The sequence below is a fragment of the Meleagris gallopavo genome, chromosome 1, assembly GCF_000146605.3.
Source record: "Meleagris gallopavo isolate NT-WF06-2002-E0010 breed Aviagen turkey brand Nicholas breeding stock chromosome 1, Turkey_5.1, whole genome shotgun sequence".
NCBI lineage: Eukaryota > Metazoa > Chordata > Aves > Galliformes > Phasianidae > Meleagris > Meleagris gallopavo.
In genome coordinates this window covers 190,513,870-190,534,957 of record NC_015011.2, presented here as the reverse complement: position 1 = coordinate 190,534,957, position 21,088 = coordinate 190,513,870, and the positions used below count along the sequence as shown (strand labels likewise).

The 21,088-nt window shown below is 50.4% G+C and overlaps 1 protein-coding gene across 1 annotated transcript in view; it reads right to left on the bottom strand.

The window, feature by feature from the left end:
• Window positions 1–283: 283 nt before the first annotated feature.
• The window catches only part of CHRDL2 (chordin like 2), a 23,388-nt gene continuing 2,583 nt past the window's right edge, over window positions 284–21,088 (bottom strand). Inside the window, exons 2-11 of the mRNA XM_019612111.1 lie at window positions 18,707–18,819; window positions 18,099–18,192; window positions 16,712–16,854; window positions 13,628–13,721; window positions 12,146–12,201; window positions 10,768–10,936; window positions 9,559–9,753; window positions 6,674–6,856; window positions 1,996–2,088; window positions 284–364 (exon numbers count right to left, since the gene is read on the bottom strand). Of these exons, the coding sequence (XP_019467656.1) occupies window positions 285–364; window positions 1,996–2,088; window positions 6,674–6,856; window positions 9,559–9,753; window positions 10,768–10,936; window positions 12,146–12,201; window positions 13,628–13,721; window positions 16,712–16,854; window positions 18,099–18,192; window positions 18,707–18,819 (1,220 nt within the window). The 3' untranslated portion in view covers window position 284. The remainder of the gene's footprint in view (window positions 365–1,995; window positions 2,089–6,673; window positions 6,857–9,558; window positions 9,754–10,767; window positions 10,937–12,145; window positions 12,202–13,627; window positions 13,722–16,711; window positions 16,855–18,098; window positions 18,193–18,706; window positions 18,820–21,088) is intronic.

The window sequence follows — 21,088 nt, the reverse complement described above, 5'->3', positions numbered from 1 at the left end:
CACGATGGCCTCTTCCAGTCCCCCTGGAGCACTCTGAGGGACATCATGTTGCCGTGGTGGCTTTGGTGTGGACACGGTGGTGGTGGTTGGGTTTGGTTCATCTGCTGGAGCTGCTGCCATTTACACTAGTGTATCTCTTATTGCTGTGCCAGTCTATTGAATAATGCAACTTTTCTTTGTATATATGTGTAGGTGTGTATGTGTGTGTGGGTGTAGATAAATCAATAGCTAGGTTAAAGTTATTTCTTTCTTCTTTCTTTTTTTTTTTTTTTTCTTTTCTTTCTTTACAAGTTCTTTGTTTCTTTCTCTGGACTCTCTGTCATCCTCAGCTCTGATGTCTGGGCTTGGAAGATGTTCCAGTGACCTGGGTGAGCAGAGATGGACACTCGTTAGCACTCACCCTCATTTACTGGGATCAAGAAAGCCCATCTGCCCCCTGCATCACACCCACTGCACCTTGGGGGCCACTGCTAGGGCAGCTCATCAGCAGCCCCATGAGCTGGTCCTGGGCTTTGTCATCTCACAACTACAATGGGTCTGAGGCTGAGAGATGCTGAAGGGTTCTGGTGTCTCCCATTGGAACACTAGGGGCTGCAGCCAGAGATGATTGCTACCCCATGACCCTTATCCCATAACCACTGTTCCCTACCCCTCATCCTCTGTCCCCATCCTCTATCATCTATCCTCTATCCTCCATCCTCTATCCACTACTCCTTATCCCTTAACTTCTATCCCTTATCAGCTATCCCTGTTCCCTATCCTCTGCTCCCTGTTCCCTATCATCTTCCTCTTCCCCCACTCCCCTAATCCTTTATCTCTTATCTCCTATCCAACACCCCCATTCCCTATCCCCATGCCCTATTCCTATCCCCTCTCTCCATGCCTTATCTCTTTCCCTATTCCCTTTTTCTTATCCTCAAGTTGGAACTAGACTGTCTTTAAGGTCCCTTCCAACCCAAGCTGTTCTATGACCAACGATCCTCTATTCCTTATCCCTTTCCCCTTTCCTGCATCCCCTGTTCACGCTTGCTTATCCTCATCCTCTATCCTCTTAATCTCACGCTCTTTTCCCCACCCTCCCTTCCTCACCCCATCCTCCATCCCCTATTTCCTTTCCCCTCCTTGCTACAGCTATGTTTCTACGCTCAAGCAGAGCTCCACAAACCTCTCACAATGCAATTAACAGCTCAGTCAATGACATTTCCAGGGTTTCCCTGAGAAAACATCCCTGCAAAGCAAAAGCATCGCCGCAAAAAGAGGCACTGAGCCTCCCCCAACCCCTCCCATAACACATTGCCATGCACCCCAGGGATGCTGGAGGAAGCTCAGCCCCTTCCTGCATCCCTTATAGCTGATTGGCCTCCCCACAGTCCCAGTGAGGGGCAGAGACCCCATTCACTGTGGAGCCCAACCTGAGAGCAGAGACTTGAAAATCCCGCAGCGCTTGGCCACGAGGTGCTGTCTCAAATGGGCTGAAGGTGAAAATCAACCTTGACCTACACCATCACTGGGTAAACTGCTTCATAATGGGCAGCCAATACCCTGACCCATGGATGCTGAACAACACGGGAATGGCCTCGATCCCAGCCTGACCCATTAAACCCTAATCCAGCCCAGGCAAAGAGGCAGCCAAAGGGAAACAGGGCGGCAGTTTCGTTCTGCACAGGCACATGTGCACCAGCATTCCTTCTTTTTTGTAACATTTACGCACATCCAAGAACATTAAGAATGATTTTCAAAGATATTCCAGAGTTTATTTCTTTCAAATCCCTCGCATAATTTCGCTCCCCACCCCGTCACACCAGACGGATCAGATATAAAAACCAAACAGTTTTACGGGCTTTGGAGGGATCTCGCCTTTGCATTTCACAAGAGCACGTCCACTTTTAGAAAGCTGGCTGCCCTTTGCAATCCCATAAAGAGAAAATGTGACCACTGACCAAGAGCACGGGGTGGTGGGACCCAGCAGGAGGGGGGGACAAAGGGGCTCTTTACCTTCATTCGTCCTGGTGATCAGCCTGAAGTTCTGTGCTTCTTGCTTGAATTCCTGCTTGCTGATCTTCTTGGTTTGGATCAAGTGAAATATCCCTGCAGAGAGAAGCATGGGGGCATTGCTGTAGGGCTGTAGGGTTCAGCATGGCTTTGGTGCACGTCTCCACCCCCTCCTGATGCACACAACCCAAGGATTTAGGTTGTGGGGTCCAACAAAACTCATTGAGAGGTTGGGATGCCCAGTGTAGGACCGGGAGAAATCTCTTTTCCAAACTGCACTGGAAGAGCTCTGATCTCCAAGAAATCATCACAGGGACAAAACTGGGATCAATGGGATCCCGGATCCCTCTCCTCTCCACTCGCTTTCCCCATGCCACCCATCCAATGGGGGTCTCTCCCACCCCCTTCTGCCTCCTTTTTATAGACTCATTGAATCATTATGGTTGGTAAAGACTACAATGCCCAGCCCTGGAAGCAGCCAGGATCAAAGTTTTTCCATTCCTTTGCCCCCAGCCCTGTAACTTCTCCAGGACAGGAAACACATGGCCGACCTCAGATGGATATTTCAGCCCGCGCCAGCACTGTCCCATTCAGGGGATGCCTGAGTCAGATGTCTGACATGAGAAAACCACACATTTAGCAACGGAAGTGACCTTTCCGTGGGATTAGGGGTCAGGATATTCATCCCTGTATGGAAGCATGATGAAGGGGGCAGCTATGTGGGGCACATCCTCCCCACACCTCTCCCAGCTCCTTCCCACGTGCCCCGCATTGCACTGATGTCTGATGTCGTTTCTCTCTGTTTGGGTAAGAGACCTTCCTGCTTCCCAGCAGCAGTTACACATACGGTGAGTGTGTAATGGATGGGAACCAGCGTGTGATCCATCTAAATGGGATGTTGTGGAGTGTGGAAAGTTAATACGGGAAGTCTTAATGCATCGGGAGAAATATGAGGCCGGTTGGGCTATTAATAAGCCCTGTAAGTGGGTCGGGAAATGGAGTCCTACCAGTAACAAAAGGAGACGCTGGATGGAGATAATAAAAGTGTTAATGACGCAAGGAAGGCACAAGTGTTCCATAAATCCTTCTCTCTATACTTAGAAAGGAGCAGGAGGATGTACTCACAGCCCTGGGGCTGATGAAGCACTTTCCACCAGTAACCAGGAGGTTGTTTTAAACAAGAGCCACAAGAGATAAACATCGTTTAATCGACTGACCCTGGATGATTTACACTCCAGAGCCCCTGGAGAGCTGGCTGAGATGTGTGGTCTCTGGATGGTCATTTCTGACACACTCCAGGAGCTGGGGAGCCATGGAGGAACATGGATGTCGAGTCAGCACTCGCAAGGGGATGAGAATAGTCTGCTCTTGCTGCCCATGGAATCATAGAATCATTCAGGTTGAGAAAGATCTCTGAATCACCCAGTCCAACCGTCCACCTACCACCAATATTGCCTGCTGACTGTGTCCATGAGTACCTAACCCAGGTCTGCAAGTAATGGAAAAGCCAACACGGATGGAGCTGGTGAAGAATGAGGAATGTGGGTGGCGAAGGCTGGGCAATGCCAGCAGATCACAGAATCATAGAATGGCCCGGGTTGGAAGGGAGCTCAAGGATCACGAAGCTCCAATCCCCACCACAGGCAGGGCCACCAACCTCCACATTTCACAGCAGCCCAGGCTGCCCAGGGCCCCATCCAACCTGGCCTTGAACACCTCCAGGGATGGATGGGGATCCACAGCCTCTCTGGGCAGCTGTTCCAGCACCTCACCACTCTCTCCCTAAAGAACTTCCCCCTGACATCCAACCTCCATCTGCCCTCCCTCAACTTCCAACCATTTCCCCTTGTCCTGCTGTTATCTCCCCTTTCCAAGAGCTGACTCCCCTCCTGTCTGCAGGCTCCCTTTAGGTCCTGCAGGCTGCACTGAGGTCACCCCGCAGCTTCTCTTCTCCATGCTGAACAAGCCCAGCTCCCTCAGCCTGTCTTTGCAGGGAGGTGCTGCAGCCTCTGCTCATCTTTGTGGCTCCTCTGGACCCTCTCCAACAGCTCCCTGTCTTTCTTGTCCTGGGGGCTCCAGACCTGGACACAGTGCTGCAGATGGGGCCTCACAAGAGCAGAGCAGAGGGGGACAATCACCTCCCTGTCGCTGCTGGCCACCCCTCTGCTGATGGAGCCCAGGATCCCATTTGCTTTCCTGCCCAACAGACCTTGGCATTGAGCTTAGGAGGATGAGATGCAGGGAGGTGGTGGCGCTGCCTCTTCTCACCCCTCCTGGTGCTTTATGCACTGCCCCAAGGCAAAAAGCAGATAGATTCCAATATGGAGTGCAAGGAATGAACTAACAGCCAGACCAAAGGACCAGAAATTGCTAATGTCAAGGAAAGACTGATGAGAGGGTGGAGCAGATGGCATGGGCTGGAGCTGATGGCATCTTTGAATGCATCAGGGGAAAGGAGTCTGCTGTCCCCAGACAGCCAACCCAGAGAGAATTCAAGGGCAGGAGTGTGAGCTACAGGGAGGCTGCATGTTGGAAACAGTTCTCCTTAAAGAAAGGGTTTGTGGCTCTGGAAGAAATTATACAGACCATAGATTTACTGTAGCAGGAGATCTCCAAGCACACATAACAAGAGGATACACCCAGATGAGGATGGCTGAAGTTTCCAGAGCCACAGATTTTCAGGATAAAACAGGATCTTTGGGTCATTGTCTAATCACAGCCTAGCAGGGTGAAAGAAGTCCATGGGGCACTGCACCTCCAAGTACAGGAGGCAAAGACAAGCCTCTGAACAATGCTGGTCTCTTTCTGATCTCATCCATTTTGTCCACACTGCCTGCAAAAGTTCCTTCTCCAAAACATCAGAAAGTCACATTTCAAATCTCCTGAGCCCTAAAATTGTGGGGAAGCCCCCACTGTGATTCGTGCAGGGGCATCACCAGAGAGGTGGGTAGAGGTTTGGGCTGGGTGTTGCTGTCGGTTTCCCCTCTGTTTCGGTGCCTCAAAGAGGAAACCATCCCAGCACAGAAATAGAGGAGGCCACGTAGGATGGTAAGCCCATACAAAGGTGGATGGACAGGCTCCAGGCGTGACTTGCAGGCTCTCTGCTCCACACACGCTGCTCTGTTGGTAGAGTGATGGACCATGGAGAGGTGGAATCCATATGTGACTGAGCTCATGCTCTTTCCCAATAGTAACACTTTGCTCTGCCAAGCAAAAGAGCTGTGTTGGCCTCGGGGACAAGGGCCTCCCCTGTCCTTGGCTGGCAGGGCTCGGGAGCTCCGTGCAGACATGAAGCTTTTGGCCTCAGAAGGTGGCAAGAAGGTTTGGGTGGTGACCTCTGCCAAGCAGCAAGGAAAGGAAAAGGGAGGGGGGAGTGGGGGCCCAGACAGTGCAGCTCAGCTGTCCTCCAGCTACAAGGTGCCATTGTGAAGGAGGCTTCGCTGTGCTGGGGGAGGATGGAGAGAGGAGGAACGTGGGGGATGGAGGGGGGTGGGTAGGAACATGGCGACAGCCACAGCTCCATCTCTGGAGGTAATTTCTCTGATTAATACACATGCACCCACCCTAAGTAGCTGGGAAGACCATGGAATCATGGAATTGTTAAGGTTGGGAAAGATCTCTCAGATCATCTTGTCCAACCAGCCAACTATCACCAATATTGCCCACTAGGGCAACAGTCTCAATAAGACTGGGAACAGCCCCAAGAGGGATAAGAGCTCCTTTAGGGAGTGAAGTGAGACACCTATCCAGGAGAGCAGAATATCTGTTTAAAGGAGTCCAGAAGACACCCAGCTCCATGCTCTGAAGGTCGCTGTGTCCACAGGTAGGGCACAACTGACCCGAAGTGCCCAAGGCACAAGTTTTTGCAAGTATGTCTAACAAAGATTTGAGGCTGGAACATTGTTTTGGGCACCCAGGCCCAGAAAAAAACAAGACACAAAGATTCACGAGATCACGCAGCTTGGGTGGTGACCTGGTCCATGAGAGTGTGGCACAGCTAGATGTACACAGAGAGTGCAAAAGATCAATGTCATTTGACAGATTCTGTACTGTGCTTTGCTGGAGTGTGCACCAACCAAACATCCCAAACCACTTTTCCAAAAAGCAGGCTGGGGCAGCTCATCTTCCCTGCATGCAGCACTGCAAGCTTTGTTCCCAGCAGTTGGTGGATCAGGAAAAAGAAAGGGCAAAAGCAAAAATACAAAATGACTACAATACTTTTTTTTTTTTCCTTCAGTTTTCCATGTGTTTAGCTTGAAAGCAGGTGGGTTTTGAGGAACAACCCCACAGCCTCTGCTTTGTTTGCCCACACAGAATCATAGACTCGTTCAGGTTGGAAAAGATCTCTAAGATCATCTTGCCCAACCACCAATACCTAGTTCAACCGTCCAAGATGCTGTGCCACTGGATGGTGTTACAGCTTCTGGCTGGGTACACTGGGATCAAAAGTGGTTTCCAACACCATGCCTGCATGCAAATATAGCAGAAGAGTGCAAAAAGGGAAAACAGAAAAGCCAGCCTGCTGTTAGCAGGTTTCGACTTGGTGGGCATGGTGGTGATGGGTTGATGGTTGGACTTGGTGATCTCAGTTGCCTTTTCCAGCCTTAATGATTCTACGATTGGAAAGCAGCACATGACCAAGCAGATCTCTATTGCTGGCTGACTTTGTTATGGGACTCACCTTTAATCAGCTTCCAGTTATAGATTTCCACCTCTTCCGTGAGCTCCTTCTCAATAGCGACTGTCCTCAGGATCTCCTTGGAGTTCTCGGAGCTTGGTGGCACAAACATGTACACCAGGACGTGGTTGGGGGTCTTGCCACATCTCTCAGTGACGATTTCATCAGTGGGTTTGACTCTGGTTTCTGGGCACAGAGAAGAACAGTTCATTAAATAGGGCAAGAGTAACACGAAGGAGGTGGAGGAGCTTCCTGAAAGGCTGGATGAGAAGGCTCAGACCTGGGGCTGGATCCCAACAGACACAAAGTATGTGCATCAAGGCTGGAAGCAAAGGGAGGTATTGGTAAAAGGGGATGTTGATAAAGAGTGATCTTGACAAAGGGAGATGCTGACAAAAGGAAATGCTGACAAAGGAAGACATTGATAAAGGGTCTGTGGAGTTGCTCACCTCCACAATTTCAACTCCTCTTGGTTTTAGCAGCCCCTATAGCAGCAGTGATGGAGCAGAGTGATTTTCTCCACCTGCATCCCTTCTAACCACCACCTTGGTGCCAACACCATGCAGCAAAGCCCAGCCTTCCCATCTCCCTCCCATCCCAGAGAAGCAACGTCAGTGAGGCAGAGGGATGAGCCCACAGCACGGGAGCCAGCACTGCGGCCGTGCTGCCTGGGCACAGTGCCCATCCCAGCCCCACGGGTGGGCTCAGACCCAAACTCAGCCCCCTCCCCACGCAGAGCTCCTTCACGTTGGTCCAGGCATGCAGCAATGGGGACAACATCCCCAGGACCCTGTATGACTTCTCCAACACCCTTGGGTAAAGAAGAGATGCTCATTTTTTGTTGTTGTTGTTGTTGTTTCTGGAGTAATGAAGAATCCCCCATGGCTTTGGAAGGAGATTTATTGCCTTTGGTTGTGGTCCTTGGAACGCAGAGGAGCTCAGCTGAATTTAGCCTTGTTCTCCCCTGTCGTTTTGGATGCTGGAGCTTTTTACACTACTCGAAAGAAAGTTTGGCTATAAATAGAGACGTGGGGTTTATTTTAGTAGGACGGTTATTTTAGGCCTGATTCTGCCCTCCCCAGGCTTTCTGGGGTGGTCCTGAGCTACTCTTTGCACACACTGGTAGAGGGAGGATGGAAATCTCAATGTAAAGAAGTGCAAAGCAGGGCTTATTCAGCAACAATTGTTCAATTTTGCAGCTCCAGCGTGACCCAAGGGGACAACCAGATGCCACTACCCTCACTCACCCCTGTCACCACGGGATCTGGGTGCAGAACCTCCATCCCTCACATTTCATCTACGCCAGGGCTGCTTTTTGCAACGCTCAAGGCAGCCCCACATCCACAACCAGCAAGGAGCCACGTGCTCTTGTACAACAGGTATTTAATAGCCTCAGAGCTTTACACCAGAGCCACTTGATGGCCAACACATCAAGGAGGAGGAGTAGGGACCCTTCTGGCCACCAGTTCTCCCCGCACCAACGGCAGCTGTTTCCCGACCAATGCATCGCAGCAATTTCCCTTTTGCAAACAGAAAGCAGTCAGCATTTCCCTCCAAGTTACAGTGTTCAGAGGAGCAAGAGGAGGACAGGACCATGGAAACTGCCTGGAAAATGACGACGGCGAAACCGCTGTGCAGTGAAGCAAAGGACAAGCATGTAACTTGGCTGAGCACTGTGTGTGTGTGTGTGTGTGATTGCTATCTATGAGTACTGGAAAGTCACTTTGGCTGGGTCAGAGTGTTTAACTGGAAATAAATGAAGTCTGAAGAGCAGACAAGAGATCCCAGCAGAGAAAGTTGTAGACTTTAAACCAGAGAGAACTGCTATAATGGGAATGCAAGACTGGAAAGGATCTGCTCAGTCATCACATCCCATTCCCACCAGGCACCACGTCATAAATCTTGCTCATAAACATATCAGAAGTCTTATTAAAACAAGCTGGGATTCTGCCCTTTGCTCCCCAGGGGAGGCTGTCCCAGCACCTCCCTGCTTGGCAGGAGAAAACCTTGAAAATCCCAGCTGAGATTGCTGTGCAGTCTATTTGCCCCCATTCCTCAACCTGACAATGTCCCTTGCTTGTTCTCCTGGTGAGACCCCTCCATTAAGGAGTACATCTGAGAAGATGACCCAGCAATTGCCACATCTGCAGGCAGGCTCAGGTATCTTTAGCCTCTCTATGGAAGCAGCGGGTTGTCTATCATCTGAACATCCAATACCGAATGATAACACTAAGGTATAAGCTAGAGAACATTCTCCATTGGAAACAGAGAAGATCTGAAGCTATGCCACATTTTTACCAGGTCTGGCGTTGTGGGTACACAGCTTTTCAAAGGCCAGGAAGCAGCTGAGAGACCCCAGATCCACTGAATATGAAAAGAAGATGTCGCTTCACCACGTCCCAGCCCCAGGACCAGCCTTGCTCCTCCTGGCTCACTCTGATGGCTACATGGCCAACCCTCCCTTTCCAGGGATGGAGACCTCAACTCCAGCTCAACCCAAACCATAGGTTCCACAGCACCTGGAGAGTGTCCTTCTGATTTCAAACTGCCACACTTTAACCCACTAACTTTTGTTCCAACGCCTCAAGTGAGGGCTGGAGAGCAGACTGGGTCCTCTCCCCTTCCTGCCTATCTGAAGACCATTAGCACGTAGCTCTTCAGACATCTTTCTCCATTCTACATCCACTTAACACATGCAACATTTTGGGATCAGTTTCCTCACCTCAGTTCAGTCCAAGACAGGCTTACATCACTGTGTGCTCTGCAGAACTCAGCTGGCATGAATTCAGTGATGTGAAACCCTATACATCCTTATGCCCAGGGCTTTAAACCAAAGCTTGAGGAAGGAAATGGAGGACAGCTGCAGGAGCAGGTAGGATCTCACATACCTGGACATATTTTACAGCACTTCCCATCTACTTTTTCCGGAGAGTCACATGGATACTCCTTGGGGCATGTGATCTTCTGGCAGTCCTGGACACCATCCCTGCAGGTGCACAGGATGCAGGGCAGGAGCCCATAGAGCCGGAAGACGGGGTGCCACACTTCTCCATGGGAGTAGGTCTTCCCATTGTAAACACAGGCTGGAGGAGAGAGAAAAGCGATGCCAGTAGGAATAAATCCTCCTTCTCTTCATACACCCAAGGCCTGGTGGAGCTCAACAGGTTTCAACATCTCACAAATGAGTGGCTCTGCAGCCTTGAGGAGCATGACCCTACAGCCTTGAGGAGCACAACCCTACAGCCCTGAGGAGCACAACCCTACAGCCTCGAGGACCGTGGCCCTACACAGTAAGCGTGGTCCTGTGGCATTGAAGATCATGACCCACCAACAACACATCTACCTGCAGAGTGACGTGGGGACATCACAGCCTCCCCAACCAGGAGGTGCCATGGGACATGGGGACCAGGCTGCAGAAGGTGGAGGCTGCTGGGGTCAAGTAGGGGTATGGGGCTGCTGTGGGCAGGAGTTCACCTGTCTCCTGACTTCTATGAGCCCAGGGTCCCTCCAAGGCCTCCACCAGCACCAAGCACAGTGAAGAGTGCCACCTGCTGACTTTTGCATGCAAATTTTTGGAGGTCCCAGAAATTTCCTCCAGGGCTTCATCTCCAAAGACTGGAAAGAGCTTTTGTGGAAGCATGGTACTGGGAGAGTCCCCAAGAGGAGAAGAGACCCCTCTCCTCCCTTTTGGCTCCGTGCAGTTTCCTCCCCATCTTTGCCTTCCAGGAGGAAGCCATGGCACCACCAATGGACCCATCATACCGAAGGCAGTTGCAGGGGGGAACCCCATGTCCCTCTGCAGCAGAAAGACCACAGAAAGACCATGTGAGATCTTTCAACTGAACACCTCCCTTCCCAGGTCCCAGATCTCCAAAACACCCCAAAGTTTGGCCCTCCTCCAGCCCTGAGGCTGAAGATTCATATAGAAAAGGAATTGTGATCCTAGGGTCAGGGCCATCAGGGCTGAGATAGCTGTGTGAGTGAGCGTGTCGGGGGGTCATTGTTGGAAAGCTGCTTTTGAAACAGCTTCTCTGGAGCCCAGAGTCCTGGAGAAGGCAATTTAGGAGACACAGAGACCACCTGGCCCTTCCCCTTACCTTTCTTGTGCTTCTCTTTCAAAACGATCTTCACGGTGGTGCCACCTCCCCCCTTGGGTTTGAAGCTCCGGGGGATGAACTCCAGTGAGGAACTGAGCACGGTGGATGCGGTGGCTCCAGGTGGCTTTCTGTTCATTGCTTCCCCCAAGCACTGGTCTTGTGAGTGCCTCTGGGAACAGTCAGAGAAAACAAGGGGACTCAGACCCAGGTGGTTTGGTTGTTCTCACTCCATGCTGCAAAAAGCCACAGAATGGGAAGGTTCAGAGACTGCGGGGATGAGCAATGAGCAGGAGCCATCTCAGTGCCATTACTGTCTAAGGAGTGATGAGCAGTTAGTCCCAGTGTCCTTCATTGCTGTCCTCTGTAGGCTGCATGTGGGTCACCTTCTCTCACTGGGGCAGCATCAACACAATACCTACACCGAAGGCTGCACCCTCATGGTGTTTGGGCTCCTACACTAGTAGGGAAATGGGCAACTGAGGCCTGGCATCTTTGTGATGGAACCACAAGGATCGGAGAGGTGAGCATGGGCTGTATCCTGCCCTCTCACCTGGCTGGTACCAGGAGCATTGTCAGCTGGCAGGAATAAAATCCCTGGAGCAAAGTGCTGGGACAAGACATGCAGCACAAAGGGTCTCCTTGTGTCTATTTTGGAGGTTTTATAGGTGGCGGAGGTGTGACGCTGGCGTTTCACTCAGCAGTATGGAAAAGGGAAGGGCCAGGAGCTGTAAGTGACCTACTCCCAAAGAGCTGGCATGGGCTGCCCAGCTTTGAAATGTCACCGTGAATGAACTCTGAGCAGCCAGGGAGTCACTTTTTCCTTGCTGGGGCTGCTGATACAAACAGTCTGGGGAAAGCATGCTCATGGCCAGCTCAGTGTTAGAGGGACAAATGGGAGGAGGACACCCTTGAGCTCGGGGGAGGAGTAAAACCCAACATCTGAAGTAAAAGCTCTCGAAGATAGATTTGGACCACCCAACTCCATGGGTAGGGGCCATATATGACTGTCAGTCTCATATGAATTTCTCTGTTCAACTCCTTCAGCCATTTTAACCCACTGGCCAATAAAGAGAAGTACCCAAGTTTTCCAGTTCCCACAGATCTTCTGCTCTTCCAGAACAGCAGAGATGTTCCAGAGGAGAGGACAAGAGTCCTAACAGCTCAGCCTATGCTGAGAGCCCTCACCTAAAGCCAACTCCCAAGCACAACTCAGCAAACCAAGTGTCAGTGGCTCTACTGCCCACAAAGCTGGCTGCCTTCATGCTATGGGTCATTTCTTGTAAAGCTTATAGCCAAGGGCAAATAGCTTTCTTTGAGATGTTTAATGGAGCTTTGTTAGAAGAAACAAACTGAGTTTTAAAATGTAAATGTCACGTACAACACCTCTGTTTAACTGCAGGGGTTCCTCTTCCGCAGACTTCTCATACGAGCCATCTGCAAGGAAAAAACATGGTCCAGTGAAATGCTGCAGAGATGGATGAGGATTTGTTCACTGGGGTCCAGATGACTGAAAGCAGCTCTCTGCAGGGTGCTGAACTGCCTGTGAGCTCTTGGAAGAGCGGAGCATTGCAAATAGGATTCACATCATCCAAAGCAAATGGGAGCATAGCTCGTCTGTGTCACACCCCAAAAATCCACAGCAAATGGGAGCATAGCTCATCTGTGTCACACCCCAAAAACTCTTTTATCCCCACTGACAGCTAACAAGAGTCCAGCTCTGAGAAAGGCAGGACCTTGTGTACTGCTGAGGTTAGGTGGCATAGAAACATCCTAGAGATTAAGTACAAGGTGATGGAGATGGTTTGGCATTAAAAATAAACCCAAAGGCATTTCAAATGAAGTGCTGAGTCAATGACGTGCCTCAAGTGCAAGAGTAGCTCTGGTGGTGCCCGCAGCTCCGTGAATTCTGCTTGTTTGGTGTCCCACAACCAACTCCACCTGGGCCAGGCTCTGGTTTTCCCAATGAGTACAGTGGCTGCAAAGCACTTTAACACGTCTGGCCCTCATGTAGGGCTTTCTGTAGGACCTGAGCTCTTCTAAAAGGATGCTGCCTCAGAGCAAAATATCCACACTCTGTTCAGAGCAATCTCTTTGCTTGTGGTGAGGTCACCAAAGCCTTACAGATGCCACCAAACCTAGCACAGAGTGGCACAAACTGCAGCAGGGGGCAGTTTCAAGGAGGTGCCCACAGATCACTCTGTGACCACGGTCAGGATGTCATAGTGGTCTTCCAGCTTCATATATGTTTCTGGTATTGGGATTAAAGTGTCATTTCAAGCTGGGAATTTAGCAAGGCGTGAATCCACACATTCGCTCTTGAATTGGTCTCATCCAGAGATGTGGATCTGGATTTCTCCTCACTTTCCTAGGTGGGAGTTAGGGAAAACAGCAGCAAATTCAAGAGTGAAACTCAACCAAGGCCATGCTGCACTGAGGTGGAAAAGGACTCTTTTTCAGGCCCCGGTTATTCTGGAAACTTCCGTAGAGAAATAGCAGCATGCACCACTCTTAATACATGGCCAATTAAACTACAACCATCCTAGTGGGCAAGTGGTCTGGAGGATGTTGTCTTCTGTGCAGGTCGCATCCCTTGCATGATGCAGCGGGGGTGGGACAAAGAGCTCGGCCCTGGCCAGTGTATGGGCTGCAGGGGGGTTGGACACAACTAAGTGCTCGAGAGGTAGCATAGGAGAAAAAAAAGGAACTCGTGTCTTTCGTTTCCTGGTGTGACTCAGACATAGCAAGTGGCCTAATTTACAAGACAGACTTCCAAAACCCTGCTGAAGTTCTTTGAAATAGTTCCTGTCAGGTAGTGGCAGTCCTGTGCCCATAGTCCTTGCTCAGGAGCAGCTCCTCTTACCTTTGCAGACCTGGCAGCAGGAGTCTGGCACGGTTAGGGGATTGGAGCACAGCAGCTCTGGGCAGGTCACCAAGCCACAGTAAATCTGGCCTTCCTAAGAGAGAAGAGCAAAAATATATATTGTCATCATTGCCAATGTCCAGACAGAGCTATGAGCACCCGGTGTTGGGGTGCCAACACTTCTGATTGTAGATCCAGCATAAATCATCAGCACCCCAGAATACCATCCTCAAGTATCACTAATCACCCAATGACTGAACGCTGAAAATCTGCTCCCACCGCTCTTCAACCTGCAGGACATGGCGTGGTGGCCCTCTCCTAGCAAGGCTGGATCCCATTGCCAACCCACATGCTCACAAGTGGAGGGGGTGGATAGGGATAGGTAATGCTCTGATCTCAGACATCAGTAGTGCTATCAGAACTGGAACAGCCACCACAGATCTGTAAACTCTGCATAGCGCCAGCTTAGATTGGCACAAGAACCTGTTCCTTAATACAACCCAGGATGAGGACCTGCTGGATAGGGGAATTGCAATGCTGAACTGGAGCTTGCTCCATCTCACAGCTCTGCCCTCTCTCTCATTCAATAACTCCAGAACAGAGCACACAAAGACACTGGACCAAGAGCAATGGATGGATGATCAGATGTGGGCCTTCCTGGCTTGGTGGCTGGTTTGGAAAAACAATGAAAAGCTGAAAACCATGGAGTAAGGCCAGTGTTGATGCTTGTGCACCCCAGTCCTACATTGCTCAATGGAATTGCAACCATTTGCTGCAGGGACGAGTTTTTCTGCTTTGCAGGATTGAAAAAGATATCCAGCAGCCCAGAAGCAGCCAGATCCCACCAGCAAGGCTCTCTTCTCCATGCTGCAGTGTTCTCCAGGGCATCACTAAGCTCTTGGTCAATGGAAAACAAGTTAACCAAGATGTCCCCAGAAAACCAAATCACAGCAGCATCCCTGACCATCCAAAAGCCAAGAGACAGTGCAGGAGACACAGAGAGGAGGCAGGAGGTCTGGTGGATCACATGGAGGTCACAAACCAAAGCCTTCGGGAGCATCCAATGGGGTCCAGACCTACAGGGAGAAGGATCAGGCTATAGAAGCATGCTCTTCCTTCTCCTTCTGACCAGCAGGTCACAGCCAGGGCCTGCCCTGGGTGGGAGAGAACACGTCATATGAAGCAGGGTTTGAGCCAGAGGCTCTGGTCTCAGGATGCTTTTCGAAGCTGTTTCCACCAGCTGTTCACGCAGCTGTTCTAACAGCTGAGATCAGACACAGCCCTGCAAGACCCCATCACTGCAGGGCTCCACGGTCATCCTTTTATTTTCTGCTTTGTATCCAAGGCATTATCCTGCCCAATAAACAGCTGGACTGAGATCCAGTGCCTCCAAGAGCGATAGGCAGGTCTGTGTGTCCCCACATCTGGAGATGGTGGGGTCAGACAGCACATGGGGTCAGACTGAGGGCTCCTTCCCCAGCATTTGTCCCCATCAGAAGGTGGGCTAGCATCCAGCTGGGGTTAGTAAGAGAGGAACAAGCCCTAAAAGCTGTTTAATTTCTAAAAGAATGAACAGAATCACAGAATCACAGAATCACAGAATTGTAGGGGTTGGAAGGGACCTCTAGAGATCATCGAACTATTGCTCTTGCCACCTGGCTCCAAGTTTAGCCAAACACCAAGGGCTAAAAGCAGGTATGCCAGATATCAAAGCTAACCCACCACTCAGCAGTAGCCATCAGGTGCATGCTCTTGGCATGATGGAGTGATGTGGGGTGATTGCTCACTCCTCTTTCTTTCCTGGCCAAGATTAGCCTAATTCTTTGCTGCAAGCAGAACACAGAGAGGTGGAGCTGGTGTCCTCCAGAGCTCTGTGTGACAGCTCGTGAAAGCCATGTCTGTGCCACCCTCTTCTTTTTGATGGCAGTATCCAAGTCCAGCAACACCACTCCTAAGCTCCCTTCCTCAAGAAGGAGGAACCTCCCCACCCATCCACCCAGCTCCAGGCTCGTGCTGCCCCACGCTCTGTACACATTCACCATCACCTCTGGCCAGGCTGCTTTGTGCATCCCAAGAGAAGTTTGTCACTTTTCAATGGGTTTTTGTAGGATTCCAGCCTGTAGGAGAGGCAGAGTGGAGCAAGCCATGTCTCAGGACATTGCTGGAGGGTCAGGGAGGAGGGATTTCTCTCTGATGTGGTAGAGAGGTGGTAGATAGACAACTCTGCATTTAATGCCTCCAGTCTATCTGCCATCATCTCCAGGATGAGCTCCACCACACAGGGCAGGAGCTCTTCCTAGAGGCACAACACCCCAACACCGGTGGTTGGGAGACACTAAATCATATCTGGAGTTCAACTCTGCTCCACTCCAGTCTCTTCATCCCAATAATTCCTGAGGCCTAGCTAGCACCTCATGGCCATGTAACCTTGCAGGTTGCAGATGAGCTCTCCCAGATCCTTTTTGCAACAAACCTCATCTATTTTGCAGCAAATACATGTGCAGAAAGGCTTCTGGCTCTCCTTTTCCAAAGAATCAAGGAATCGTTAAGGTTGGAAAGAGCTCTAAAATCATCAGGTCCAATTGTCAACACATCCCCACTGTACACATTCATAGAATCATAGAACCATTATGGTTGCAAAATACTTCTGAGATCCTCAAGCCCAACCTCCACCTACTCTCAACATAACCACTAACCACTCCGTCAGTGCCACATCTCCATGGCTCTGGAACAGGGACAGAGACCCCACTACCTCCCTGGGCAGCCTGTGCCAATGCATCACCACTCTTTCGGAGAATAAATTTTTCTTAATATCCAACCTGAGATGTCTTGAGACGTCTCAGTGGGGCAGGTGAGATAGCTGAATGCTGTACAGACCACTCTGCATCCTCTGGGACAAAGCTTTGCCCGCTGTGCGCCCTAAGGAACCTTAGCCTAGGACAGGTCCATGGATTTCCATCAACCAAGAGGTGTGACCAGATGTTCAGACTGATTTTCCCAGATTGCTCCTGCAAAGTTTTTTGACACTGCAGGATAATTGCAGACCCCGAGCCCTCCCAACCCAAGGGTTCATCACTGGCTTACAGAGCAGCTGCACTGCACACACTGGTTGGGCTGGCGGCTCGGGAAGAGCTCACTGGTGGTGAACATCTCTCCTTGCTGGTACGTTGTCCCATTGTACTGGCAGGATCTGACAGGTGCCCGGAGACCAGAAGGGGAATTTGGCTCTGGAAGGGAGGAGAAGAGAGCAAAGAAATGAGAGCCAGCCCCCACCAGCTTGGCTGTTCAAGCTGATTCCCCCCAGCCCAACCCCAAAGAACAGGGAGCTTTGACACATCAGTTATTATGAAGAAGTGGTCAGGGCAGTGCACAGCTTGTGAGGACTCAGGTGCCCGAAAGCTTTCGGAGAATGGAATTGCCCTGACTGCAATGAGCTTGCCACAAAGGTTTAACCTGGACAGATGTTGTTCATTTTTAGCTAATTACCCTCGGGAGAAGCTATTTGCATAGAATCATAGAATCATTTGAGTTGGAAGAGACCTTTAAAGGTCATCTGGTCCCATTCCCCGTCAATGAGCAGGGACATGCACAGCTCAGAGCCTGGGGCTTTTCATCTGACTCTGGCTGATGTTAGAGGTCATCACATCCAAGAAAGGAAAAAGATTTTTAAAAACTGTGCAAGATCTTCAAAAAAATTCTTTCTCCTGTAGTCAGCACTTTCTGTAGTCAAATGATTTGCTTCATGTGCTGACTTCAGACTTGTCACTGATCTGTGATCTGATATTTTGCCCCTACAAGGCTCCTTAGGGTGGAGGGGAGCCGGAGAAAGTGGTTTGTTAAAGGGTCCTCTTACAAAAAAGTGACATTTTTGTGCAGGCAAGAGCAATGCCAGCAGCCTGAGCTGCCACTGTTGCCATGACCTCAAGACCAAACCCAGAACCACTGTGCAGCTCCTCGAGCACTCAGGCGATGACAACGAAGCTATGTCCAAAACAGCTGTAAGCAAGCCTGTGACTCAGTTTCCCTGCTTCCTTCCTATGAAAACCCAGAAGGGTACAAGGAGCTTTTGTGTCCCTGGCACTGCACAGGCATGGTGGCCACAGGGAGTGATCCACCCTCTAAAATCAAGTCCAATAATCAACCCGTCAGCGCCATGTCCACACCCAAAGTCATAGAACCACAGATTGTTAAGGTTGACAAAGACCTCCAAGACCCCCAAATCACACCCACTATGCCCACTGATCACGTCCCTCAGTGCCACATCCCCATAGTTGGAGGTTGAACACCTCCAAGGACAGTGACTCCATCACGTCCCTGGGCAGCCTGTGCCAGTGCTTTACCACTCTTTCAGTGAATAACTTTTTCTTTGTATCCAACCAGAACATCCTCTGGTGCAACAAAAGGCCATTACCTCTCGTCCTAAAATTCCCCTTTGCTCCTGTCATTCCCTCCCCATGGGATGGCCCCGTACCGAGACACCGTGGGCAGCACTGCTGGGGGTCCGTGACGGGACTGGCACATTGCAGAGCGGGGCACTGGATCCGATAGCACCTCGTGTTGCCATTCTGGGGAGAGACAAGAGTGATCCTTTCAGCTACACATTTATCCCACAAGGAAAGAAGGAGCTTCCCAAAGTTACCCCTTTCTTGGAGTTTTTCTAGGGGAAGAGGCTGTTGCATGATAGAGCCCCCTTAGCACGACAGATGGTGCTGGTGGAACTCAGCCAACTGAGGCTTCACAGATTCATAGAATATCCCAAGTTGGAAGGGACCCACAAGGTTCATCGATCCAGCTCCTGGCTCACCATCCTCAGCTCAGGCTCACTGCCAGCTCATGGTTTCCTCTATCATCACCAATGATCACCCATGGTCCCAGTGCAGCCTTGAGCCACCTCCACTCACAGCCCACCAATGCTGCCGAGACAGCTCCCTCACAAGGTCAACCCAACATCTGTGGGGGATATGGGGATTTATCAAAAGTAAATATATATTAATCTAGTGGAAAGCATCTTCTCTTGTCAAATTAGACACCAGAACCAGCTGGTAATGCCCTGGTTATGGCAATGCATGTGGGACATACCTCGGAGCAGCTGCAGCGGATGCAGTACATCAGCCCCTGCGGCTCCAGGTAGGGGTGCCAGCTCTCACCTGGGCTATACTTCTTGCCATTGAAGTCGCAGAACATATCCGGCCCTGAAAGACAATGGGGAGAGACTACATGAGAGAAAGAATGGCTCTCCGGAGAGCTCTCCTTCCTCTGCGATGAGCAGAGCAAGGAGGGATCAGTGGCTTCATGCCATCACCCATGAGTAGCTGACAGTCACACCCCATCCACCCAACCCCAAGGTGAAGACATTCATCAGAACCATTTTTTTTTTAACTGTGAAAGGTTTCTTTATGCTGGGACTCATCCGACCAAATGGCAACTCCACTGTACATGCTGGATTGCATTTGCAGGCGAGGAACAGAATGTGTGTTGTTGAGGCACAAATTAGCACTGTACCTCTGAAACAAGTCAGAATAAACCCACATTTGAAGGCAGGCAGCTGTTTGCAGGTTGACACAATGAGATGGAATTTCCCCCAGGAAAACCAGAAGGGCTGTGAGTGGTGGGGAAGAGAGGAGAGTCTGAGTTTGGAGAGATTTTTAAAATAGAAGAAGAAAGGAAAAGGGAATAAGAAGAAATGAGAAATGAAGAATAGAAAATGGAAAAATGGAAAAAGGGTAAATAAAAATACATTTTGGAGTGGAAAAGACATTTGGGAGTTGAAAAGCATTTTGAAGGAAAACTTCTGGTCTCTGTAAGAAAGATCATTCTCTGAAAGATCCATTGACAAACACATCAACCCAAGGAGGATGGCGCAGTCTTGCCCAGTCCCACCAGTTAAAGTGCCCTTGGCTTCACTGGGCTTCAGGCATCACTGGTTGGGACGGTGTTGATTGAACCAATGTCTTCCTTTATGGGCCTGTCCTTGGGAACAGCAAGTTCACCACTGAGACATCTCCACCCATTCCCCATTCTTGCTTGTAGAAAAGCTGTGGCTCTGCACAAAGGATGATTCCAAACATGACACCAACCTTTCCCTGCCAGTCTCTGCATGAGAAATATCCACTTTTTGCCCCAGAGGGTCAGCAAGCCCAAGGGGTCCTTACAAAAAGGACACTTGTGGGAGAAGACAATGCTCAAGCCAGCAATTTTAACACGTCCCAACTTTAAATGGAAATATTTGGGAGATGCTGAAAAACCGCAGGCTGACCAAGTCAAAACTTCACCCCAAAAACCACAATTCACAATTTTTTTATTCCTCTCTGATCCTACCATCAAGAGAAGGACCAGATTCCAGCTTCTGAATTGGAGGCTTCCATCCCAGAAATGATACAGTCCTACCTCTGCCAGGATGGATCTAACATGCCATGGCACAGGGATGCGAGGTGTTGGACACCATCAGGGCAGGAGATACCCTTGGGAGATCCCTTCTCACCCCAGATTCCAGCAGGTCCCTAGCAAATCCCCTCCAGCTCCAACTCTTTGCTTGCACACCCTCAGGAGGATGCGGACCAGCATGCAGCAGGTCCATATCCCCCCAACAACAACCCAATTCAGCCATCCTTAAGGCCCACATCAGACAGCCCCACCTGGCCCTAGAGGACTGAGCCAGACCTATAATGAAAACAGACCCCACAACTTCACTGCAGCCTGGTGGCTGCCCCTGCTATCCCATGACGTGTCCCCAGGACCCAAACAGCTGGAGGAAGCACCAGTGCTTCTATTGTGAATAAGCACATGCCTGACCACGCATGTTATTAGTGCTGTAAGTGCTTACAGCCCCACTAAAACTGGAGGTGATTTAAAAGATTATGTCATTGAGGCGATTTGAGGTAGTGTGGGTGATGACGTTGCTCAGAGGCAGCTGAGATGTTTACACTCCCTGAAGCATTTATAGGCCTTTAAAATCTTACAGAGCCCTAGGGGAGAGGGCAGAGGGGAACGGCTGTTTGCAGGGGCACGGCACCCAGCTCCTGCCACCAGCACTGGAGATGCCACCTCCTCATTGCAAGTTCTCCCAGCAAGCAGGCATCACTTCTAGGAATACACTTTGGTGGGCTGCCACCCCTTCTGCCAGCTCCTGAGCATCCTCAGGATGAGCCCAATGGGTGCTCTGCCACTGCCAACTTCTAGCTCCTCATTGAGTTCATAGAATCATAGACTCATTAAGGTTGGAAAAGACCTCTAAAATAATCACATCCAACCCCAACCCATCCTACAATACCCACTGACCACGTCCCTAAATGTCACATCCCCATGATTCTGGAACACCTCCAGGAAAGGTGATTCCCTCCTCCCTGGGCTGCCTGTGCCAACGCCTCACTGCTCTTATAGAGAAGGATTTTTCCCTAATATCCAACCTGAACCTTACAGTAATGTGAGGCCATTCCCATCATGAGATTCTTCAGGGTAGGG